Raw genomic sequence first — 19,169 nt, 5'->3', positions numbered from 1 at the left:
CCCTTAGATTTGTGCCTGGGTCTTAATTTATAAGTGTAACTGAGTGACAACAGGGAGAGTTCAATGTTATTGAAAGAAAAGTTTAGGCATGGCCAGATGGCTCAGCTGGTTAGAGTGCGAGCTCTGAAAAACAAGGTTGCCAGTTCGATTCCCACATGGGCCAGTGAGCTGCGCCCTCCACAACTAGATTGAAGACGAGCTGCCGCTGAGCTTCCAGAGGGGCGGCCGGATGGTTCAGTTGGTTAGAGCACCAGCTCTCAACAAGGTTGCTGGTTCAATTCCCACATGGGATGGTGGGCTGTGCCCCCTGCAACTAAAGACTGAAAACGGTGACTGGACCTGGAGCCTCCACAACTAGATTGAAGGACAACAACTTGAAGCTGATGGGCACTGGAGAAACACACTGTTCCCCAATAAAATTTGGAAAGAAAGAAAAGAAGAAAGAGAGAGAGAGGAGAGAGAGAGAGAGAGCCAGAGAAAAGTTTAGTGTTACAGTTCCCTTAAGGAGAGGATGCCATGCCAGGAGGGTCAGGAGGGGCCACAGAGGGGAAATACCATAAGGGGGCAGGAAGAAGCCAGGGGGAGACATATGACAGCCTTTCTGGGCTTTACACAGGAAATAGTGGGCAGGGTAAACGATTTGGATTGGCTAGTCTGAATAAGTCCAGCAGGCTTTGGGGGCAAGGTGATTATCTCAACTTGCCTGGTACCTGGTGCCTGGCCCTGGGTTGATTTCAGGGCAGGGGAAATTTGGAGGTGGTTGGGGGTATGTACTCCAGATTGGCTGGTGTGCCTATGAAAGGTGTGTTCACAGGTCGGCTTTTTGTTAGCTATCCCTAGGAGGGCAGTTTCTTCCTGACCAGCTAGGCCCCCAATGTGTCAGAACAATAAAATACGGAAAATAAAAAACATAATTAATACATTTTTTCCAATCCAAATTTTACAAGTTTCCTGACTCCAGATCCTCTTAGGGAAGAATATCATAAGAAGTCTAACTACCTCAAATTATCTGAAAAAGAGCGGTATATATACATATACTCACAAAAACGTAGTGTCATTAAAAGCATAACAGGAGACCAAAACAGTGGAATGAACTCAATTCCGTAAAGTTGTGCATTGATAATTACCTATTATTTCTAAAACTTAGAAAAAGGGAAAGGATGTACAATTCGGAAAGATTAGAACTTCATCTCAAAAACCACCCATCCCAGGTAAGTTTGTGTAGTAAGAAACAGTAGGAAAAAAGCAAGAAGGTATTGTGCTCTGACTTAAAGAGGAGCTAGCCGAGCAGACCAAGCCACAGCAAGCTTGTCTAACCAGCGATCCACAACTTGTCTCACACCACCCCAGAAAACGTTACCTTTACAACCTGATCTGAGATCTGCTCTCAAATTCTGGATGAAAACTTGCTGGCTGTATCCAATATGACTCTCCTCAGATATTGCCCAAGGAATAGGAATTAGGTTACATAACCCACATGGATAGATTCCACTATTCTATTCCATTTAGCCTGGGAAGATTCCAACTAGCTTTTTCACCGTGGACGCAGGGACCTAAGTTTGATTTGAAGAACATCCGTTGTTTCACATTCAAGTTTGGCTGCCAGAAACAGAATCACCAAGCTGGGCACTGCACACTGGTACACACCACTCCCCTTCCAGGCAAACCTCTGACTGACCCCATGTATCCAGCTCCCTGCAGATACCCAGACCTGGTACTTTCCTTTCAGCATACATCGCCCCCAATCCTCTCCCAATACCCACTCCTGGAGACAGACAGGAAACGGAATCTCAGCCCCTCCAATCCAACCCTTTACCCCACTGCGAGCCTGAATTCAGCTCCGCTGCCTCCAGCCTGATCGCGGACAAACTGAGTTGCCGACGCCCGCCCGGCCCGGTCCCAGCGTCTGGGATCCGGCTGGTCCAGGCTCACCGGCCCCAGGAGCCAAACAGGCTGGATCCCAGCAGGCCCCGGAAGCTTCCCCGACCCTGACGACTCGGAGAGAGGGAGGCGGTAGAAGGGTCCGCACACTGACAACCAGGGTGACGTACAGACCACGCACACGGACACACAGCCCTTGTCCGCGGAAAGGGAGGCCGTACCGGATCGCAGCGCTGCTCCCCCGGGCGACTGTCAGGAGGGAGCGTCCAGGGGTGAGAGATCCCACCAGACTCAGCCTCTCTCACCGATCTCACCTGGAGCAGCTCCGCCGCGGCCCAGCTGCAGCTGCACAACCCTGACGCCTTCTGATTGGCTCAGCCGTGGCCCTTCCAAATCCGCTTCCGGGTGAAAGGTGCCTGGTCGCCCGAGCAACCGAGTCGCGCTGGGCGCCGGGATAGCGCTTGGTTCCCTTAGGGCAGAAGAGCTGGCTACTCGGGAGGAATCGCAGAGTCAAGAAAATGTCTCTGGCAACTCTCTGTCAAGTGAGTGGCCTCCTCCCAACGTCCCGAGCGGGAAAGAGCGCATTTAAGTAGAGCTCGCGCCGGAGCTCGGCCCCTGGTAACTCCGGTACCGGAGTGACATATTTCCTGAGCGTCTACACGAGAGATGGGGAGGAGGCGCGGAGAGCCCCTGGCCTGGGAATCCGGAGACCCGGATTCTAGCTTTGATTTTGACCTTGGTGTGCTGTTGTGATACCTTAGGCAAGTGCCAGCCTCTCTGTGTTTCAGTTTCCTCTGTAGTGCCAGAGGATCTCCGTCTCGTAGGCTCCTTCTAGCTCTAACGTTCCAAAAGTTTCCAATGTGGAACCATTTAAGAGCAATTGAAAACAGGGCGGTTTCTTGTATGATCAAGTTAAGTGCTCTGCTTAATATGTATTTAACAATTGCTTCCCAAGTGCCATTCATTCACTAGACATTCAATTTCTACTAGTTAAGTAGTAATCACTGCGCTGGACACTAGGGTGAAAAGAGAGATTTGACTAATCCGTGATCCCTGCCCTAGACAAGATGGGTATCATGATAGGGGAGTCTGGCACAAAAAGGGGTCTTTTAATAGGGCCCCAAGTACTATATAGTAGGGATAGGCCCAGAGTGTTGTGGGGGCTCCTAAAGGAGTCTGGGGTGAGGGGAAATAAGAACGGCTTTGCTCAGGTGATACCTCTGTTTTTCTCTGTGCCTCTTTCTGTGAAAATTTTTCAATCTTGTGTTCCAGTTCACTACTTTGCTTTTCAACTGTACCCATTCTTCTATTCAGCCCTTCTAAGGAGTTTTATTTCACCAATTATATATTGTTAATTTCTTAGACTGCTAATGGTTTTTCATAACTACCTATTCCTGTCTCAAGGATGCTATACCCTCCTTTTCTGAGGATGTTACAGTATTTTAAAGCCCTCTACCTATTGTGTTATTGACTCTGTTCCCTCAGAGGGGATGAGCCTCTAGCTTTTCTCGACTGGCTCTTCAATTAGTTTTTAAATTAAAATCAGTTCTCTTGCCTCATTCATAGAGATTCTGATGCAGTAGTATAGGCTGGAGCCTGGGAACTTGCATGCATGCCAGGTGGTTCTGATGCAGAGGCCACACTTTGAGTAACATTCTAGTCCTAGAAGTTATTATCTTCTCAACATCTGTGTTTTATTCAGTATTGGAAAATTTTAGTTTCTAATGTTTTGGTCCACTAACTGTCCCAGGGCTCTAAGGCATTGGAAAACCAGTTGTTGGTTTTCTTTCTTTTTACCTGGTTTTCGTTCCAATGTCATATATAACCCCTTCCTCACTTACTAGCTTTATTATCTTTTCCTCCTTCTGCCAAATCAGATTCCTCACTCCACCTTACCTCTGAGACAATCGATTGATCATATGGGCTACCCAAGAGAAATAAAAACATATGTCCATATAAAAATTTGTACCTGAATGTCCACAGCGTCATTATTCATAACGGTCAAAACTGAAAACAACCCAGCTGTCCCTCAACTGATGAATGGATAAACAAAATGTGTTATTTCTGTACAATGGACTATTTATTATTCAGCAATAAAAAGAGATGAAGTACTGATACATGCTACAACATGGATGAACCTTGAAAACATTATCCTAAGTAAAAGAAGCCATTCACAAAAGACCACATATATTGTAAGATTTCTTATATGTGAAATGTCCAGAATACGCAAATCCATAGAGACAGAAAGTAGATTAGTGGTTGCTCGGGGCTGGGTCTAGGGTGGGGTGGGGAGGAAATTAAGGTAATGGAGAGCAACTGCTAACGGGGTACATGATTTCTTTTTGAGATGATTAAAATATTCTAAAATTAGATTGTGGTGATAGTTACACAACTCTGAATATTCTAAAAACATTGAATTGTATACTTTTAAAGGGTAAATTTTGTGGTATGTGAATTATATATTAATAAAGCTGTTATAATAAATAAACAAATACATAAAAATAGGTCATCTAGACAAAATTATTTATTTCCCCAGGACCTTACACTCACTAAACAATGGAATGCCGAGTAATCATGATATGCTTGTGATCATATGAAGTGAGTCTATTTGATTAGTTCTTAAAACACGTTTTTTTATAGGTCTTATGGCATAAAAATATTTGTTTATGTGACTTTTCCTAAATCTTTTTAAAACAGCTGCAGAGGTGTATAAAATAAACTTTATATTTCCAAATGGAGACAAGTATGGTAAGCATACATTTCAATTACTTTTTCTATACAGACCACAATTAAATAGCTTAAGAGTAAAAACATGAGACTGTCACATTTTATAAAACTACTATTGGGATAGTAACTCCATTAAAATAACATGGGCATACTAATAGATGAATAGATTTTAAATCTAAATTCTAATGTTAAGTTTAGGCACTATGGTTTGGTAACCTATGGGATCTGTCAATCTTCCTGGTCCTTGGGTCTCAATGATTACAAGACCTTCTAAGTTCCTCATCTCTGGTCTCATTGGTTTCAGTGCTAGGGAGCCAAAGAGACCCATAGGTGCAGTTGTGATTAGATCTGAATATACTTAATTATTTAGTCAAACAGCAGTCCCATATATAATCTTCATTATTTTTCTCTTGTTTAGATGGTGATTGTACAAGAACATCTTCTGGGATTTTTGAGAGAAATGGAATAGGTATCCATACCACTCCTAATGGGATTGTCTACACAGGAAGCTGGAAAGATGACAAGGTATTATTGTTGACCTGAATACCTACAGTGACTAAGTAAACCTAGGTTAGATGATTCCAGGCATTTCCCCATCAATCAAAAACATATATGAGTAGACTATCCAACAAAAAAACCCCAAATGATTATAGTTAACATACATGAACGTGAGTAACATTAAACTCATGCAGAGAGCTAATCGTCATCACTATCTTTCTAATCTCTCCTATTCATTGAGTAAAGCCAAACTCATTACATAATTTTTTCATTTAATCCTCAAAAAAACCTTGTGAGTAGGTACCATAATACCCTTATTTTACAAATGGGGTAAATCAATCTCAGGTTTCTTGCCCACCTAATAAGTAATTAAACAAGAATGTGTACTCAGGTCTGCTCAAATACAATTTTTGTTTTCAACAACTTTTGTATTGTTTCCTGGGCTAACTACACTGGTTGCCCTTTATGATTTTTGATATGTTCAGGGTATCTCAAGGACGCTAGTATCATCATCATAGTGTTCAAACCATGAAGTTCAGATGCCCCAGCAACATCTGACTTAGGGGAGCTACACAGACAGATACATATGAAGGACAATGATTCAAATGTTGTCTTATTTTTTATGGAAATAAAGGGTAATACAGTGATAGATTAAATAATAATTAAATGGATGATAGACGTGTACATTTTTGAAGTGTTTTAGGGAAACTGAAGGTTAGTTACTAAGGTCATTTCCTTTGTTATACACAGATGAATGGTTTTGGAAGACTTGAGCATTTTTCAGGAGCAGTATATGAAGGGCACTTTAAGGACAATATGTTTCATGGACTGGGGACTTATACATTCCCAACTGGGGCAAAGTACACTGGAAATTTCAATGAAAATAGGTAAGCTTAAAATAAAAAGTCACTGCAGTTCTAAAAGATTCTTTTCAGGCATGTTTGCTTAAGTATTATATTTAGTAAATGCTAAATATTCTTTTGTAATATATTTTGTTAAAATATATTTATAATATATTTAGTAAGAAATGTTGGGTTATTTTGGGGGAGAAAAAAATGTTATGAGATACTAAGATCATCACGAGCCTCCAAAAGAAAATCTCATTCATGGTGGTAATCTATTAGACTTTTCCTCTTGACTCCTCTATTCCTATAGAACCTTTTGCAGTCAGCTTGGAAATGGAAAACTTGTTGCAATTATTGAGAAAATTTAAGCCAAAAATTACTTTCACTTGAAATATCTTGATAATTTTTTTAAAAGCAGCCTTGGGGATAATTTCATAATTGTTTATTTCATTTTGACCTGATGTGTGTGTATATTTTTACTAGGCTAATTTTAAAAATGTAAGTAAAATTAGTTAATTTTCAAATTGTAGAAAGCTTAATCTTTACAAGCTTAATCTTCTCACTGAGTACCATGTCACGTCATCCAGAGGTCATGTTCATTTATAAATACCCCTTTATTATTTCCAGAATTGAAAATGCAGCCTAATTGTTATGAAGTGGTTGATGTGAATACATTTTGAGGAAAGAAAAGTGTTCACTTATATTGACTCCAAATCTGTGGTAACACATAAGTTTTTTTCCAGTAATGTTAATAAAGGGAGAAAAATGTAACCTATGGAATAAAGGTCTGTTTATTTATATGAAGTGTATTTTTTCCACTCCAAAGAGTCCAAGGAAACACCAGCACAGAGCACAGTACACCTCTAATGTAGTTGATGGTCAGTAAATAAATGTACTAATACAAACTTTTCATTTTTAAATTGATTGTTTTGATTTTGTGTAATCTTAGCATATGTGATCCTAAAATCCTGGACACCAAAATTTGTATAATGACAATTTTGTTTAGAATAGTAATAGTTTTTTGTAGGATATGAAAGTAGAATTCCAGGTTTTAAATTAAAGTGTGAAAGTGGAAAGATACAATTCTTCAGACATAGTCTATAATATGTCACAGATTAGATAATCTTATATCTGGACTGTAAATTCTTGGTCTTGGTTAATGACCAAACTTATTTTTTACTATTGCAGGGTGGAAGGTGAAGGACAATATACTGATATCCAAGGACTGGAATGGTGTGGTAACTTCCATTTCACAGCTGCTCCAGGCCTGAGACTAAAGTTCCACATGTAGATAGTTATTCTGCACCGAAGTTTTAGTGTGGTCATTGAAGCTTTTAGTTGTAGGGAAAACAATTAAATCTGTCATCTGAAATAACTCCATACACTACCTCTATGTGATAATTTTGCCAATAAAACTGTCATTCACTTATGCCTTTTTTAACTTTATTTTCATAATCTTATAATTAGTTTAAAATAAATTATGTGATTCAGTTGAGAGTTTGCTCATTTGAATAAATACAGCAGAACTATCCAAATCTTGACAAGGTCAATTTCCAATCCTGTGCCTGAGTTTTGTCATCTTTAAAAAGTATATTAGGGGGCGGTCAGTTAGCTCAGTTGGTTAGAGCGCGGTGCTCTTAACAACAAGGTTGCCGGTTCGATCCCCACATGGGCCACTGTGAGCTGCGCAACTAAATGAAACAACTGCTTGACTTGGAGCTGATAGGTCCTGGAAAAATACACTTAAAATAAATTTTAAAAAGTTAAAAAAAAAAAAAGTATATCTATGTGTTAAAGGGAACTATCGAGAAAATGAAGACAATCCAAAGAATAGGAGAAAATATTTGGAAATCACATTCCTGATAAAGGTTTAGTTTCCAGAATATATGAAGAACTCATATGTAAATGTATATAAATAAAAAGAACCCAATTTAAAAATGACCAAGGATTTGAATGAATATTTCTTCAGAGAAGTATACAAATGTCTAATAAGCAAACAGAGATGCTCAACATCATTACTCTCTAGGGAAGTGCAGTAAACCCCCAGTAAGATACCACTCACAATCACTAGGCTGGCTATATTTAAAAAGACAAACAATAACAAAGGTTGGCAAGGATGTGCAGAAATGGGAAACATTTCTGGTGGGAATGTAATAGTACAGCTTCTTTGGAAAACAGTTTCTCCAAAAGTTAGACATATAGTTACCATATGACCCAGCAATTCCTAAGTATGTACCCAAGAGAATTGACTTGTACTGGAAACGATATTGGAAACAATAGATAAACAAATACTGGTGAATAGATAAACAAATATGGTATATCTACACAATAGAGTATTATTCTGCTAGAAAAAGGAATGAAATACTGACATATGCTACAACATCAATGAACCTTAAAAACATTGTACTGAAAGAATCCATTAACAAAAGACCACATTGTACGGCTGTCATGTGAAATGTCCAGTTGATTAGTGGCTGCCAGGGGAGGGAGAATTGGGAGACATGGGGTTTCTTTTGGAGGTGATGGAAATGTTCTAGAATTAGTGGTGATGGTTGCATAACCTTGTGAATACTAAAAACCACTGAGTTGTTCACATTAAAAGAGCAAATTTTACGTAAAAGTGAATTATATCTCAATTTTCTAAAAAGTAGACCTTTGTGTTCTCACATATAATATAGACAGCTTCTTTACCTTCTATCTAAAATAATTTTAAAATTACCAGAACAGTACATGACAGCTATATATTAAAAATAACAATAAAGACCTGAGTGGTTTTTGCTGAAACTTTTCCTAAAACACAAAAAATGGTGTATGTAATAGATAGCTTCTCTGTCATATTTATTCAAAAACCTTACTAAATTTTATTTCTCAATATATCATTGCCAAAAACATTTTTATTTTTTGTTGTGCTATAAATCTGTTGAAATGCATTTTAAAATATTGAAATTGGAATGGTATTTTTGTTAGTTTCTCATAATAACAGCTTTGTATTTAATTTCAAAAGACTATGTTATTTTAAAAAATTAGACATTTTTGGATAAGTTGCTTAGCATTAACTGGTATGACTTTAGAATTAAGTATTGTACTGGAATTTATAAGGGGATAAATACTGGACAGGTTAAGGTATGGTGAGAGGATATTTTCCAGGACCAGGACATAATAATATAATACAAATTCAAAATTTCTGAAAAATACAGAAAAATATCTCCTGTATTGCAAACTAAAATTTCCCCAATCTTTTTCTTCAAATTATTTAAAGTAGCAAGATACATACTTTGCTTTTAAAATCTTTAACGTTTTATTGATACATAAATAACTTTTCAATGATCAAGCTTCCAGTTTTCTAAGATACCAAAGTCATCACACTTAAACAGTTTTCTTTCTTTTACTCCTTGAAACTAAATGCAGTACACTTATTTGATTAGTTGATGCTAGAATTTGACCTGGAGCTTATATAATTAGAAGAGACACTAGTTTTCCTCATTTAAAAACCTACTTAATTTATGACAGTCTCGTTTCTGGGGAAGTCAACCCTCTCTACAGCTTCTTTTTATAACCTTTAAGTTAATTCAGAATCCAGATAAGCCTTGATCCGAGGATGATATAATCATGGCAAGCACCATGGGGTAAGTGTGCTTTTATGTGCTTTGAGAGGCATTGAGAGGGGAAATATTTTCATAAGAGAAGAAATACCATCAATCTTTAATTAGTAATTTTGATTCAAAATGTGCTAACATTAAGGCAGCCATTTAAAGAAATAACTTTTTATTCAAAGTTGTAACAATTTGTAAAACATTCATTTTCTTGCTTAGTTTTAAAATTCTGTCATAATCTGCCTTTGTTAGGTTGTCAACTAATGAAATGTTTGGGGACTGAAGAGTTTTGCATATTTTCATATGTAATTGAAGCTGAGTTAAATTTTTAGAGCAATCTTAAAGGATGATAGAATTCTTGATTTTTGTAAATCCAACTTGTATATGCCTCTTTGGGATTAAGAATAAAGAATGAAAAAGATAGGAATGCAGAGAGGTTGATTTACACCTTTTGAAACACAGAGAAGGGACAGAGTTCACTCCTCCATATACAGAAAACTGTGTGCTGACGTTAGTGAATCTTGATTCTAAACCCTTTGCAAGGTTTTGGGAGCATAATGAAAAGAATTGAGTTTCACTTGAAAGCTTTCTAAGTGAGAATAGGATTCCATTATAATTAGTATTGCAATCACATGGGTTTTATGTGCTGAAACAATATTCTGAAAATCTAGAAATTTATTTTTTATTACCTTTTTGTCTTTTTTAATAGCACTTCTCAATACAAAATTATATTGATGCAAATGATATAACCATTTCATTGAAGGCACTTCTGAAGGATTTAATATAAATGATCAGAAATTTATACTAGGGAAGTAACTTTTTGACACACGTTTATTAAAAACAGTTTCTATTAATTTAATTAAAATCTACATTCTACTTAATATCACGGGCTCTGAAAAAGCAATCTAAACCAGTTTGAAACTTTAGAGGCTTTTGAAAGCAAGATGATCATACTACTCTTAACTTTTAATACAAATATCACGGTTAACAGATAAGTGCCTGGTACAAATTTCTCCCTTCTTTTTTCTTTAATGGCTGTACTTCTTAACCATTTGGGGAGTCAAGGATAACTTTAAGAATCTTTGGAAAGCAGCCCACCCTCTCTGCAAAAAAAATAAAATCACACAAAAACTTCCATGCCATTTCAGGCGATTTACAGATAGGTGAATTCCAATCTATGAACTCCGGGTTAGGAATCTTTGAGTTTGAGTTTTAGGACTGGAGTATGAGTTGCTGAATATTTTTCTTAGTTTTAGGGATTTTATAAAATGTAAGAATCTTTAAGTTAATAATTCTTGCTAATTTTCTCTCAGGGACAATTTTGAAGATGCTGATTCTCCCATTGACCACCTCTCAATACACACACACACACACACACACACACACACACAATTTACATGAGAGTGAAACACAGTTTAGATAATACCTGTAGTTTTGACAATCACATTACTGCTGCTTGTCCCCAATGACTTGATTAATCATTTGTGTCTTCAAGAGTGCCAGGAATTAACACCTTGGGAAATCACGGAAGAAGAAAATTCTCATTATTTTATTTCTAAGGTGCTTTCAGTGCCCCAAATAGATTAACCATAAATTGCTAAATATTACACAAGACACTCCTCTGATTGGTACATTCATGATTATTTTGTCCTGCCCTTATTGAGGAAAGAGAGGTTAGTTAAGTATTAACATCCATTTAAGTCTTTCTAAATAATCAGAAAAATAAAAAGAGAAAGTGGCAGCCGATCAGATGTTCAAATTTGTCTAACTGAGAAAAATCTCTAGAATTTATCCCCTGAGAATGAGAAAGTAGCAGTTTAGGATTTTGTTTTTTCTTTTGCAGGGGCTACTTATCTCAGAGCTATTTGAGAATACAGTGCCTTTATATGTGTCTATGCCAGCTCTTTACATTTTGCTTCAGGCTATGCTGGCATGGTTTTAGTGAGCAACGGAGAGACATATATTAGAAAATTCTTATGCTCTCTAGAAAGCCTCCTCTTTCTCTTAAATGATTACTGGATTCCTTATGGAGAGCATGGATAGGAGGGGTGGGTAGAGATGGCACATAATGGAGGGATAATTGGGGAGATGCGGAAGAGTCTTACTGTGTAAGGAACTCAGACACCTGCTATTTACCATAACACCTGAGCAAAGGATGAACAATGGGAAAGAAGGGATGGCTGCATTTCTTTGCTGAGATACTTTTCAATACTCTTTCCCCATCTCATAGCAGTTATTCAGTGCACTCCCAATTGACAACCGGGGAAAATAAAAGTTAAGGCTCTGCTGAAATTGTAGAACCAATAAGTTCATTGTTACAGCATATTCAGCCTCCTTTTAGTTTCTTAGTTCAAGCAAGGATAGAATAATTTTTATAATTCTTTCATGGATACATTCTTTACTTCTGAATCTGAGAATTACAATCCAATTCTTTTTCCTGGGCAAAGCATACACGTAACTCATGCAGTCACCTTTGAAATGTTGCTTCTATTGGTGCCTTCCTTTCCTTCCTAACAGTTGCTTCTGTAATTCAGGTCATCATTACCTTTTACTTGGTTATTAAAGGCGTCTACTCAACTGGCCTTTTTGCGGCTGGTCTTTCCACTACAATGCCACCAGCGGCATCTTCCTACTGAAGACCTGGGATCTGGTACTCGCTTAAAAACTTTCAGTGACTCCTATTCTCTCCACTGCAGAGCAGGCTCCCAAGGAGATACTCAGGGCCCTGGATCTGTCCCAGATCTACCTGTCTGCCTTACCTCCTACTCTCCCTCAGTGCTCCTGGGATCCCTAAATTCACCTCTGCCCTGTAACTTTCTACCTCTGTTCCTTTGCTGATCCTCTGTTTCCCATCTGTACATACTGTTCAAAGCCCAGCTCAAATCCTATCTTCCTCGTGAAACTTTCTCTAACCCCACAACTGAAACTCATCTTTCCTCTTCTGAAAGCTTTAGGCATGTTTCACTTTTCTCACTGAATCTGTCACAATTAATCACATGCTATAGTTATTTGTGTGTCTCATCTTTCCTACTATTAGGTTGGTGCAAAAGTAATTGCGGTTTTTGCAATTATATTTAACCTGCTAAACCACAATTACTTTTGTACTAACCTAATAGATTGTAAGCTCCTTGAACAATGTCATCTTTATATTTCTCCCAGCACCTGACACAATGCCTTTTACATGGTACGTGCTTAAAAAATGTTTGTTGAAGTGACTGTTTTTCCTGTAATCCACAAAAGAAGTTAAAAACTTAATTTTAACCCAACTTCCTTTTTTCTTCCCCCATAGAGTGGCCCCGTTTCCCACTCTCTGGGAGCTCAAATTCCTATCTGAAGAGCTCAAATGAGTGTATAATGTCCAAAATATGAGTGATGCACAGAGAAAGGGTAAAAAGGCCTAGAGTGACACACTAGAGGTTGTTGAAGAGTGAAGAATGTGTTGTTAATTAGAAAGCACACGCAGGCTCAAGGGAAGTGAGAGAAAAGCTTCAAGAACTAAAACTGGTTCTTGGTTCTAGACAACTTCCTAGAAGGCCAGCATATCAGTAAGGTTGGGTTCATCTGTATGGGGGGAAAAACCAAAATAATAGTGGCTTAAACAAGCTGGAAATTTATTTCTCTCTTACATTAAAAAAAAAGAAAAAAAAGAAAAAGAAAAAGCCCCGAGGAAGGCAGTGCAGAACTGTTAGCGCAGGTCCTCGTGTGAAGGATCCAGGTTCCTGCGATCTTGCTCTTACCATCCTTAGCGTATCATGTCTTGGTCCAAAGAGGTTGCTAGGACTGCACCTATCTCACTGGTGTTGGGCTAGCAGGAAGGAGAAATGGGAAGAAAAAGATGTGTTCTCTCTTTTGAGGAGACTTCCCAGAGATCACTCATACTCTTTCTACTTATATCATGGGAAGAACCCAGCTGTGAAGGAGAAGGGGGAACGTAGTTTTTTAACTGGGTTACTAAAGAAAAAGGGGTGAAAGGATACTGGGTGGCAATTAGTAATGACCGACAGAGCCAGTATTAGGCCTTACATTGCCTCTTATATTTCTTCAGGACAAAAAACAGCATTATGCATAAAAAGGAACTTTTTAAGAAAAATTATCTGTAAAGTTAAGAGGAAAAAAAGATCAAGCCAAGCTGGGAATAAACACAGATTTGCTTAGGCTAAAGGACAGGGACTTTGACAAAATGACAAAGGTGACTAAGTAAGCCTCCGGTTCCCCTATTGCCCACACCCCAGCCTGTGGCTCCCAGCCGTCATCTTCCTTAATCCTCACGTATGCACTGTGAGGTTACCATTATTATTATTACTATGCCAATTATACAGATCAAGAAAACGAAACACAAACCATGGAAAGAGGGAAAGAAAGAATAATGTATTGGAACAGGAAGTGTTGGATTGAAATTTGAGGAGATATCAGAGTGAACTCTTGAGTTCTAATATATACTGATAGCTAAATATATTCAAATGAATATAAATTAAAAAAAAAATAGTTCAATGGCTTGGCCACCCAGCCCAAGAGGCTTCAGATAATGAAAAATAAAACATATAGCTGGCTTGGAACTTGCTGTACTGCTCACAAAAATCAGAAAACTCAGAGTATTCTCCAAATGGATTTGTATTTAATTTTGACTGTAGATCACCTCACTTAGCGCCTACAGAAAAACCTATTAGAAATCTATTTCACTTGTCACTTGAAGTAGGTGATTTCTTTTAATATGGAATACTAAGGAAAAGCTCTAGATTTGTAGCATTCATTATTTTAGGGTCAGGTGAACGGCTTTGAACTCTTCTGATTCAGCAAAGCCCCATAAGCTTTGTCAGAGTAGTCTTCTAGATGTTTTATTAAATACATAGGAATTTATTTTTATTAGTTACCCCAAAGATACAAAAACCAGGGTGGTTGTGCCTACTCAACACCAAGTGACTCAAAAATTAAAAGAATAAAATAAACAGGAACCTTTACTTTTTACTTTATAGATTTTTGAACTATTAGAATATTTTAACAACAATCAGTTGTACATATAATACAAACTTTTAGTTATTAAATTATAGGAAAAAAGGATGGTTTAAATTATAAGGTACCTATCATTATCAACAGCATTTCATTTTTTATAGGTCCTCTAGAGAAATCAGGAAGATTTCACAAAACATGGTGTGATGTCTACTGGTGAAGACAAGCCATGAGGTGAGTGAAAATTGCAAAGAACTTGTTTCTAGTAAGAACACAGATAAACTGAGAGTTTAGTTTAAACCAGTGCACTTGTACTTAGTTTAAACCAGTACTTGTACTTTATTCTTGAAGATGAAGTACAAATATTGTAAATTGCTTTGAAGAATTCTGTAACCCTTCTTTGTTTAAAAACAAATAAACATATGGAGATTCCGTTATTAATTAGTAGTCAGTGCTAATAGCCACCTTATAAGCCAGCCACGTTACATCAGAGTTTTACGTATATATAAATGTCTACACACAGTCTTGAGACAATAATAATCTATGTTTTAATTGAGTTCTTGGATGCCTTTGGGGATTGCAAAAAAATCCTTAAGAACAACAAAATTTATATTCAACTAATATTTACTAAGTCCCTATTTTTTGCTACACTTTGTGACATAATAGCTATGTGGGATAGGTAAGTATTATTAACATTTTACAGTTGAGGAAATTAGGTTTATAAATATTAAGTAAGCTCCCAGAGTCACAAAAATAAATAATAGAGCTGGGATTTGAAGCTAGATGTTTCATGTACTTAAGAAAAAAGTTTCATAGTTTAAAACATTATTTTTGAGTTTCAAAACTAAAATGTACACATTGTAAAAGAAACAAACAAACGAGCTTGATCAAGACAGAAGAATATAAGTAAACTTTGAAAGTCCATCCACCCCTGCTTCCATCCCTCTTTCCAAGCATAACCACTGTTAGTTGTTTGGCATAAATCCTTCCATAGTTTTACTTTTGTCCAATGCACTTTTCATAGTATCACACTTCCTGTCTACTTAAAAACATTAATGAATAGAGGAGGTTGAATTTACTATATATTTATTAGTATACCCCTCTACCTTTAAATAATAACTGAAATGGTCATTCAACTAATATTAGGTATCTAATAGTAGAGACTCAAAGAACAATAGAATTCACTCTCTGTTTCCTAGAGACGCATAATCTAGAGAGCCGTAGTTCTTAATTTGGTTTTAAGAGAGTAAACATGAACTCCTTTCGAGAGTCTGATACGAGCTCTGAACCTTCTCTCCAGAAGAAAACGAACCTACATCAAGTTTTGCCTATGGATACTCTGAGAGTGTATGAACCCCTGCTCTTGTAGAAGTAAGATTTTTAAATAAAAAATTTAACATAAATACTGTAATAGAAGTGCGGACAAAATACCATGGCAACACAGAAAAGCAATAACTTAACTCTACTGAGACATGTCAAGAATGACAGGGAAGAGTGATACTTGCACAGTATCTAGTATCTTGAAGGACTCGAGGAGTTGGACAGCCAGCCCAGGGTAGGGGAAAGATGTCCACTGAGGAACAGCATTTACAAAGCCTGGGGGCTAGAAAGGACAGAGAACTACAAGACTGTCTTTGTGATCGGAACCCAGTTCATGTATAAGAGTGACTGAAGATGAGTTTGCAGAGCTGGGCAGAGGCCAGATCGTGAAGACAGAGGACTTTTGTGTTAGGATGTTTAAACTTTAGGAGTCACTGAAGAATTTTGATCAAGAGTCTCATAGGTAAGAAGTCTATAATTAATGGATGACTAAATGAATGATCACGGGAATAATAATTTGGATAATAGAATAAGATATAAAAAGGAGATGAAGTTATTTGATTCAGATTTGTTGCGAGAATTATTGATGAAATAATATACTATTAAAAAGATATGTTGCTAAAAATCAGATGGAATTCTTGGAAGGTCATTGCTGTTCCAAAGGAGATTGGGAGAATAAAGCTCGGCAACTGTGAGATAAAACTCAAAATTCTGGCAGCACATTGGATGCCTTCTGCGGTGTCCCCTGTACAGTCAAGCTAGTGTCAGTCACTCATGGTGTATCACTCACTCCTGGTCGGCCACAGCCCCATGCCCTCTGCTGTCCTCCACTAATTCCTCATGGACGCTTTGGATTCCCAGTGACTCTTCCACCTGCAAAGAGTAGGAAAGAGAAAGAGGGTAAAATGAGTCAAGTTCTCAGGATTTTTACACTGAGCTTGTATTGCTTTTATAATTATGTTTGTAATTTAGGTTTCAAAGTAATGTAGTTTAAAACAAGGCTTACAAATACTGTCCTAGCTGGTTCATTTCTATTTGGCTGCACTAACCTGATATACCGAATATACCAGTATTAGTCTCACCTACTTCTTGGCAGTAGCTTCATAATTGAGGCAAAACTATAAAGTCTCAGGACATTTTACTTGACAATATTTATTTTTCATTGAAAATTTTACTTATCAGATGCTATAAAGGCTTTGAAGACTAAACTTGTACATATATTGTATATGCAATTTTATGTGTAGATGGATCATAACACTTTTTTTAAGTACAGAGAAGCATTTGGTCTTTGCCAAAAGGTAGTGCTCCAAAATATGTCTCAGTCTACATGCTTAGTGAACTTTTATTTAAACAAAATTTATAATTTAAGTGAAATAGCATTGATTTTCTGTTTGCCTTTTCTAGCTCACTAATTTTTAAAAAATGCAACTCCTTGCTATTAATATGAATAAATAAAATTCTGTGTTTTTTACCCCAGCTTTATTGAGGTATAACTAACAGATAAAATTGTAAGATATTTAAAGTGTGCAATGTGATGATTTGATATATGTTGTGGAAAGGTTTCCCCCCCACCCCATCGAGTTACTTAACATATCCATCACCTCATATATTTACTTTTTTGTGCGAGAACATTTAAGTTCTACTCTCTTAATAAATTATACAATACAGTCTTATCAACTACAGTCACCATGTTATATATTAGATCCTCAGACTTTATTCATCTTATAACTGAAAGTTTGTACCCTTTTACCAATTTCTCCCTATTGTTTTCTTTAGGGAAATAAATCATTAACCATAAATATCCTTTGGAATTATATTATATTATGTTATGTTATACTATATTATATTATACTATATTATATTATGATTGTGTTGAGCACCCACTGCAAAATATTCTCGAAGTTTTCATGCCTGTGATTTCCCTCAGGGAGAGATACTGGTAATGTGGTATGAGAATGCAGTGGAGGAAGGACTGAGTATTGATGGCTTGGAGGATCCCGGCAGGCTTCATAGAGAAGGAGGTGCTTGAACTGAGACTTGAAAGATGATAAATATTTCATTAGGTAAGAAAAGCTATTTGAGGCATAGAGAATGAGAGGAAAAAATGTAGAGAGGTGTTCGATGAAATGCACGAACTGTGGTCATCTACACATCTATATCATATATACTAACTACTACAAAGTTTTAATTGAAATACTATAAAAGAGGGAAATATCAAATAAGTTCAGCTAGCCCGGTCATTAGCTGTTACAAGTAGCAAAATCATATCAACTAATGTCCAGCTGTCTACAAGGACCACAGGGAGCCCCACGTAGGCAGCCCCTCCAAAGTTCAGGAGAAGAGTGGCCCCAGAGGATATGGCGAGGTAGGGATTTGCAGAGTCAATGAGCTGGAGTTAGCGAGAAGGGGCTCCTGAGATATAAAATTCAGGCTAAAAATCTGGCACTCATTCAAAGGGACTTTTGGACAAATCAGTCCTGATAAGTATAGTTTTCTCCCTCTCACATTTACAGGGATCTTTTAGTACCACTGATAGAGTGGTGCACGTGCACCTCCTTGATCCAGCTCTAAGCTCGTTTTCAGGCCCACGATTGCCAAACAATTGATTGTCGGGGGCTCCCTCCCTCCCCACAGCTGGGCTGAGAGGCCTCTGCTGTGGATGCATGTTGTCCAGTCTGGCTCCTGCAGCAGTGACTGGCGCCTGCACGGCCCTCACATGAGCTAGGAGCTTCAGACCACAGAAACTTAACAGATGGTCCCGATCCTTGAAGACCTTTGAATGTAGACCCCTCGGGAGGGTCCAAAGTTTGCTTTTTCTTTTAGCTCCATTGGTCTTAGGCGAAGGCTTCCAGCTTTGTCCTGGGCAAAAAATTGCAAAGAATAGTACAATTCACAACCAGAGACTTATAATCAGAAACTGAGCTAATCAGACCCTTAGAGAAGTAATTTTCCCAAGATCAAGCAACTGTTCAAATCCTGGAGCTGGGATTTGAATCCAGATCTCCCATACTTCAAAGCTCAGATTCTCCATCCCCACCTCCTGTGGGCACCTAGCTTGGTTACCAGTGTTGCTCTCAACTAGCTAAAGTGTTAGCTGACACACCTGAGGTGTATTTAAAAAAAAAAATCTCTCTAGATCCAAAGGAACAGAGTCATAGTGTTGATGACAAGTAGTGAGACTGACATTTCTGGGCCAGGGGACTGATCTGACAGCCGTTTTATTCCACTTATTTACGAGGCCCACCTCACTGAGATTCAAACGGTACTATCAAATTCCGTAGTTACCATATTTGTACAAAAACTTGGGACTCTGTAGTAAGCCATTTTATTATTCCCGTCAAAACATGAGCTTATGACT

At 37.7% G+C, this 19,169-nt stretch overlaps 3 protein-coding genes and 1 long non-coding RNA gene across 18 annotated transcripts in view; 2 read left to right on the top strand and 2 right to left on the bottom strand.

Moving 5' to 3' along the window:
• The window catches only part of DHX57 (DExH-box helicase 57), a 55,461-nt gene extending 53,146 nt beyond the window's left edge, over positions 1 to 2,315 (bottom strand). The window contains exon 1 of one of the 2 annotated variants that reach the window (XM_019742371.3): positions 2,196 to 2,315. The gene's annotated coding sequence lies outside the window, so the exon portion shown is untranslated. Of the gene's footprint in view, positions 1 to 2,102 lie in introns of both variants that reach the window. The other variant, XM_019742361.3, reaches the window with a different exon arrangement.
• MORN2 (MORN repeat containing 2) lies at positions 2,288 to 7,380 on the top strand. Of its 3 annotated transcripts, XM_088796210.1 has the most exons (6): positions 2,296 to 2,423; positions 4,418 to 4,479; positions 4,579 to 4,629; positions 5,027 to 5,133; positions 5,857 to 5,993; positions 7,140 to 7,380. In XM_088796210.1, the coding sequence occupies exons 5-6, from the start codon at positions 5,857 to 5,859 to the stop codon at positions 7,240 to 7,242; spliced, it is 240 nt and encodes a 79-aa protein (XP_088652336.1). In that variant the 5' UTR covers positions 2,296 to 2,423; positions 4,418 to 4,479; positions 4,579 to 4,629; positions 5,027 to 5,133; the 3' UTR covers positions 7,243 to 7,380. The 3 variants fall into 3 exon arrangements, with proteins under 3 accessions (XP_019598148.3, XP_088652337.1, XP_088652336.1); XM_019742589.3 differs by lacking the exon at positions 4,418 to 4,479 and having other exon boundaries at positions 2,288 to 2,423; XM_088796211.1 differs by lacking the exons at positions 4,418 to 4,479; positions 4,579 to 4,629 and having other exon boundaries at positions 2,295 to 2,423.
• Positions 7,381 to 7,535: 155 nt separating this feature from the next.
• ARHGEF33 (Rho guanine nucleotide exchange factor 33) overlaps positions 7,536 to 19,169 on the top strand; it is a 103,657-nt gene continuing 92,023 nt past the window's right edge. For 10 of the 12 annotated variants that reach the window (XM_019742490.3, XM_074331907.2, XM_019742472.3 and 7 more), the window contains exons 1-2: positions 7,536 to 9,577; positions 14,656 to 14,725. The gene's annotated coding sequence lies outside the window, so the exon portion shown is untranslated. The remainder of the gene's footprint in view (positions 9,578 to 14,655; positions 14,726 to 19,169) is intronic. The other 2 variants (XM_019742547.3, XM_019742556.3) reach the window with 2 other exon arrangements.
• The window catches only part of LOC109453100 (uncharacterized), a 48,159-nt gene continuing 43,725 nt past the window's right edge, over positions 14,736 to 19,169 (bottom strand). The window contains exon 6 of the long non-coding RNA XR_002138242.3: positions 14,736 to 18,670. This is a non-coding gene — a long non-coding RNA (uncharacterized LOC109453100). The remainder of the gene's footprint in view (positions 18,671 to 19,169) is intronic.

Source organism: Rhinolophus sinicus, chromosome 2 (assembly GCF_057876585.1).
Source record: "Rhinolophus sinicus isolate RSI-liver-muscle chromosome 2, RSI-T2T, whole genome shotgun sequence".
Lineage (NCBI taxonomy): Eukaryota > Metazoa > Chordata > Mammalia > Chiroptera > Rhinolophidae > Rhinolophus > Rhinolophus sinicus.
The sequence above is the reverse complement of the archived record's forward strand: the minus strand, read 5'-3'. Positions and strand labels throughout refer to the sequence as shown.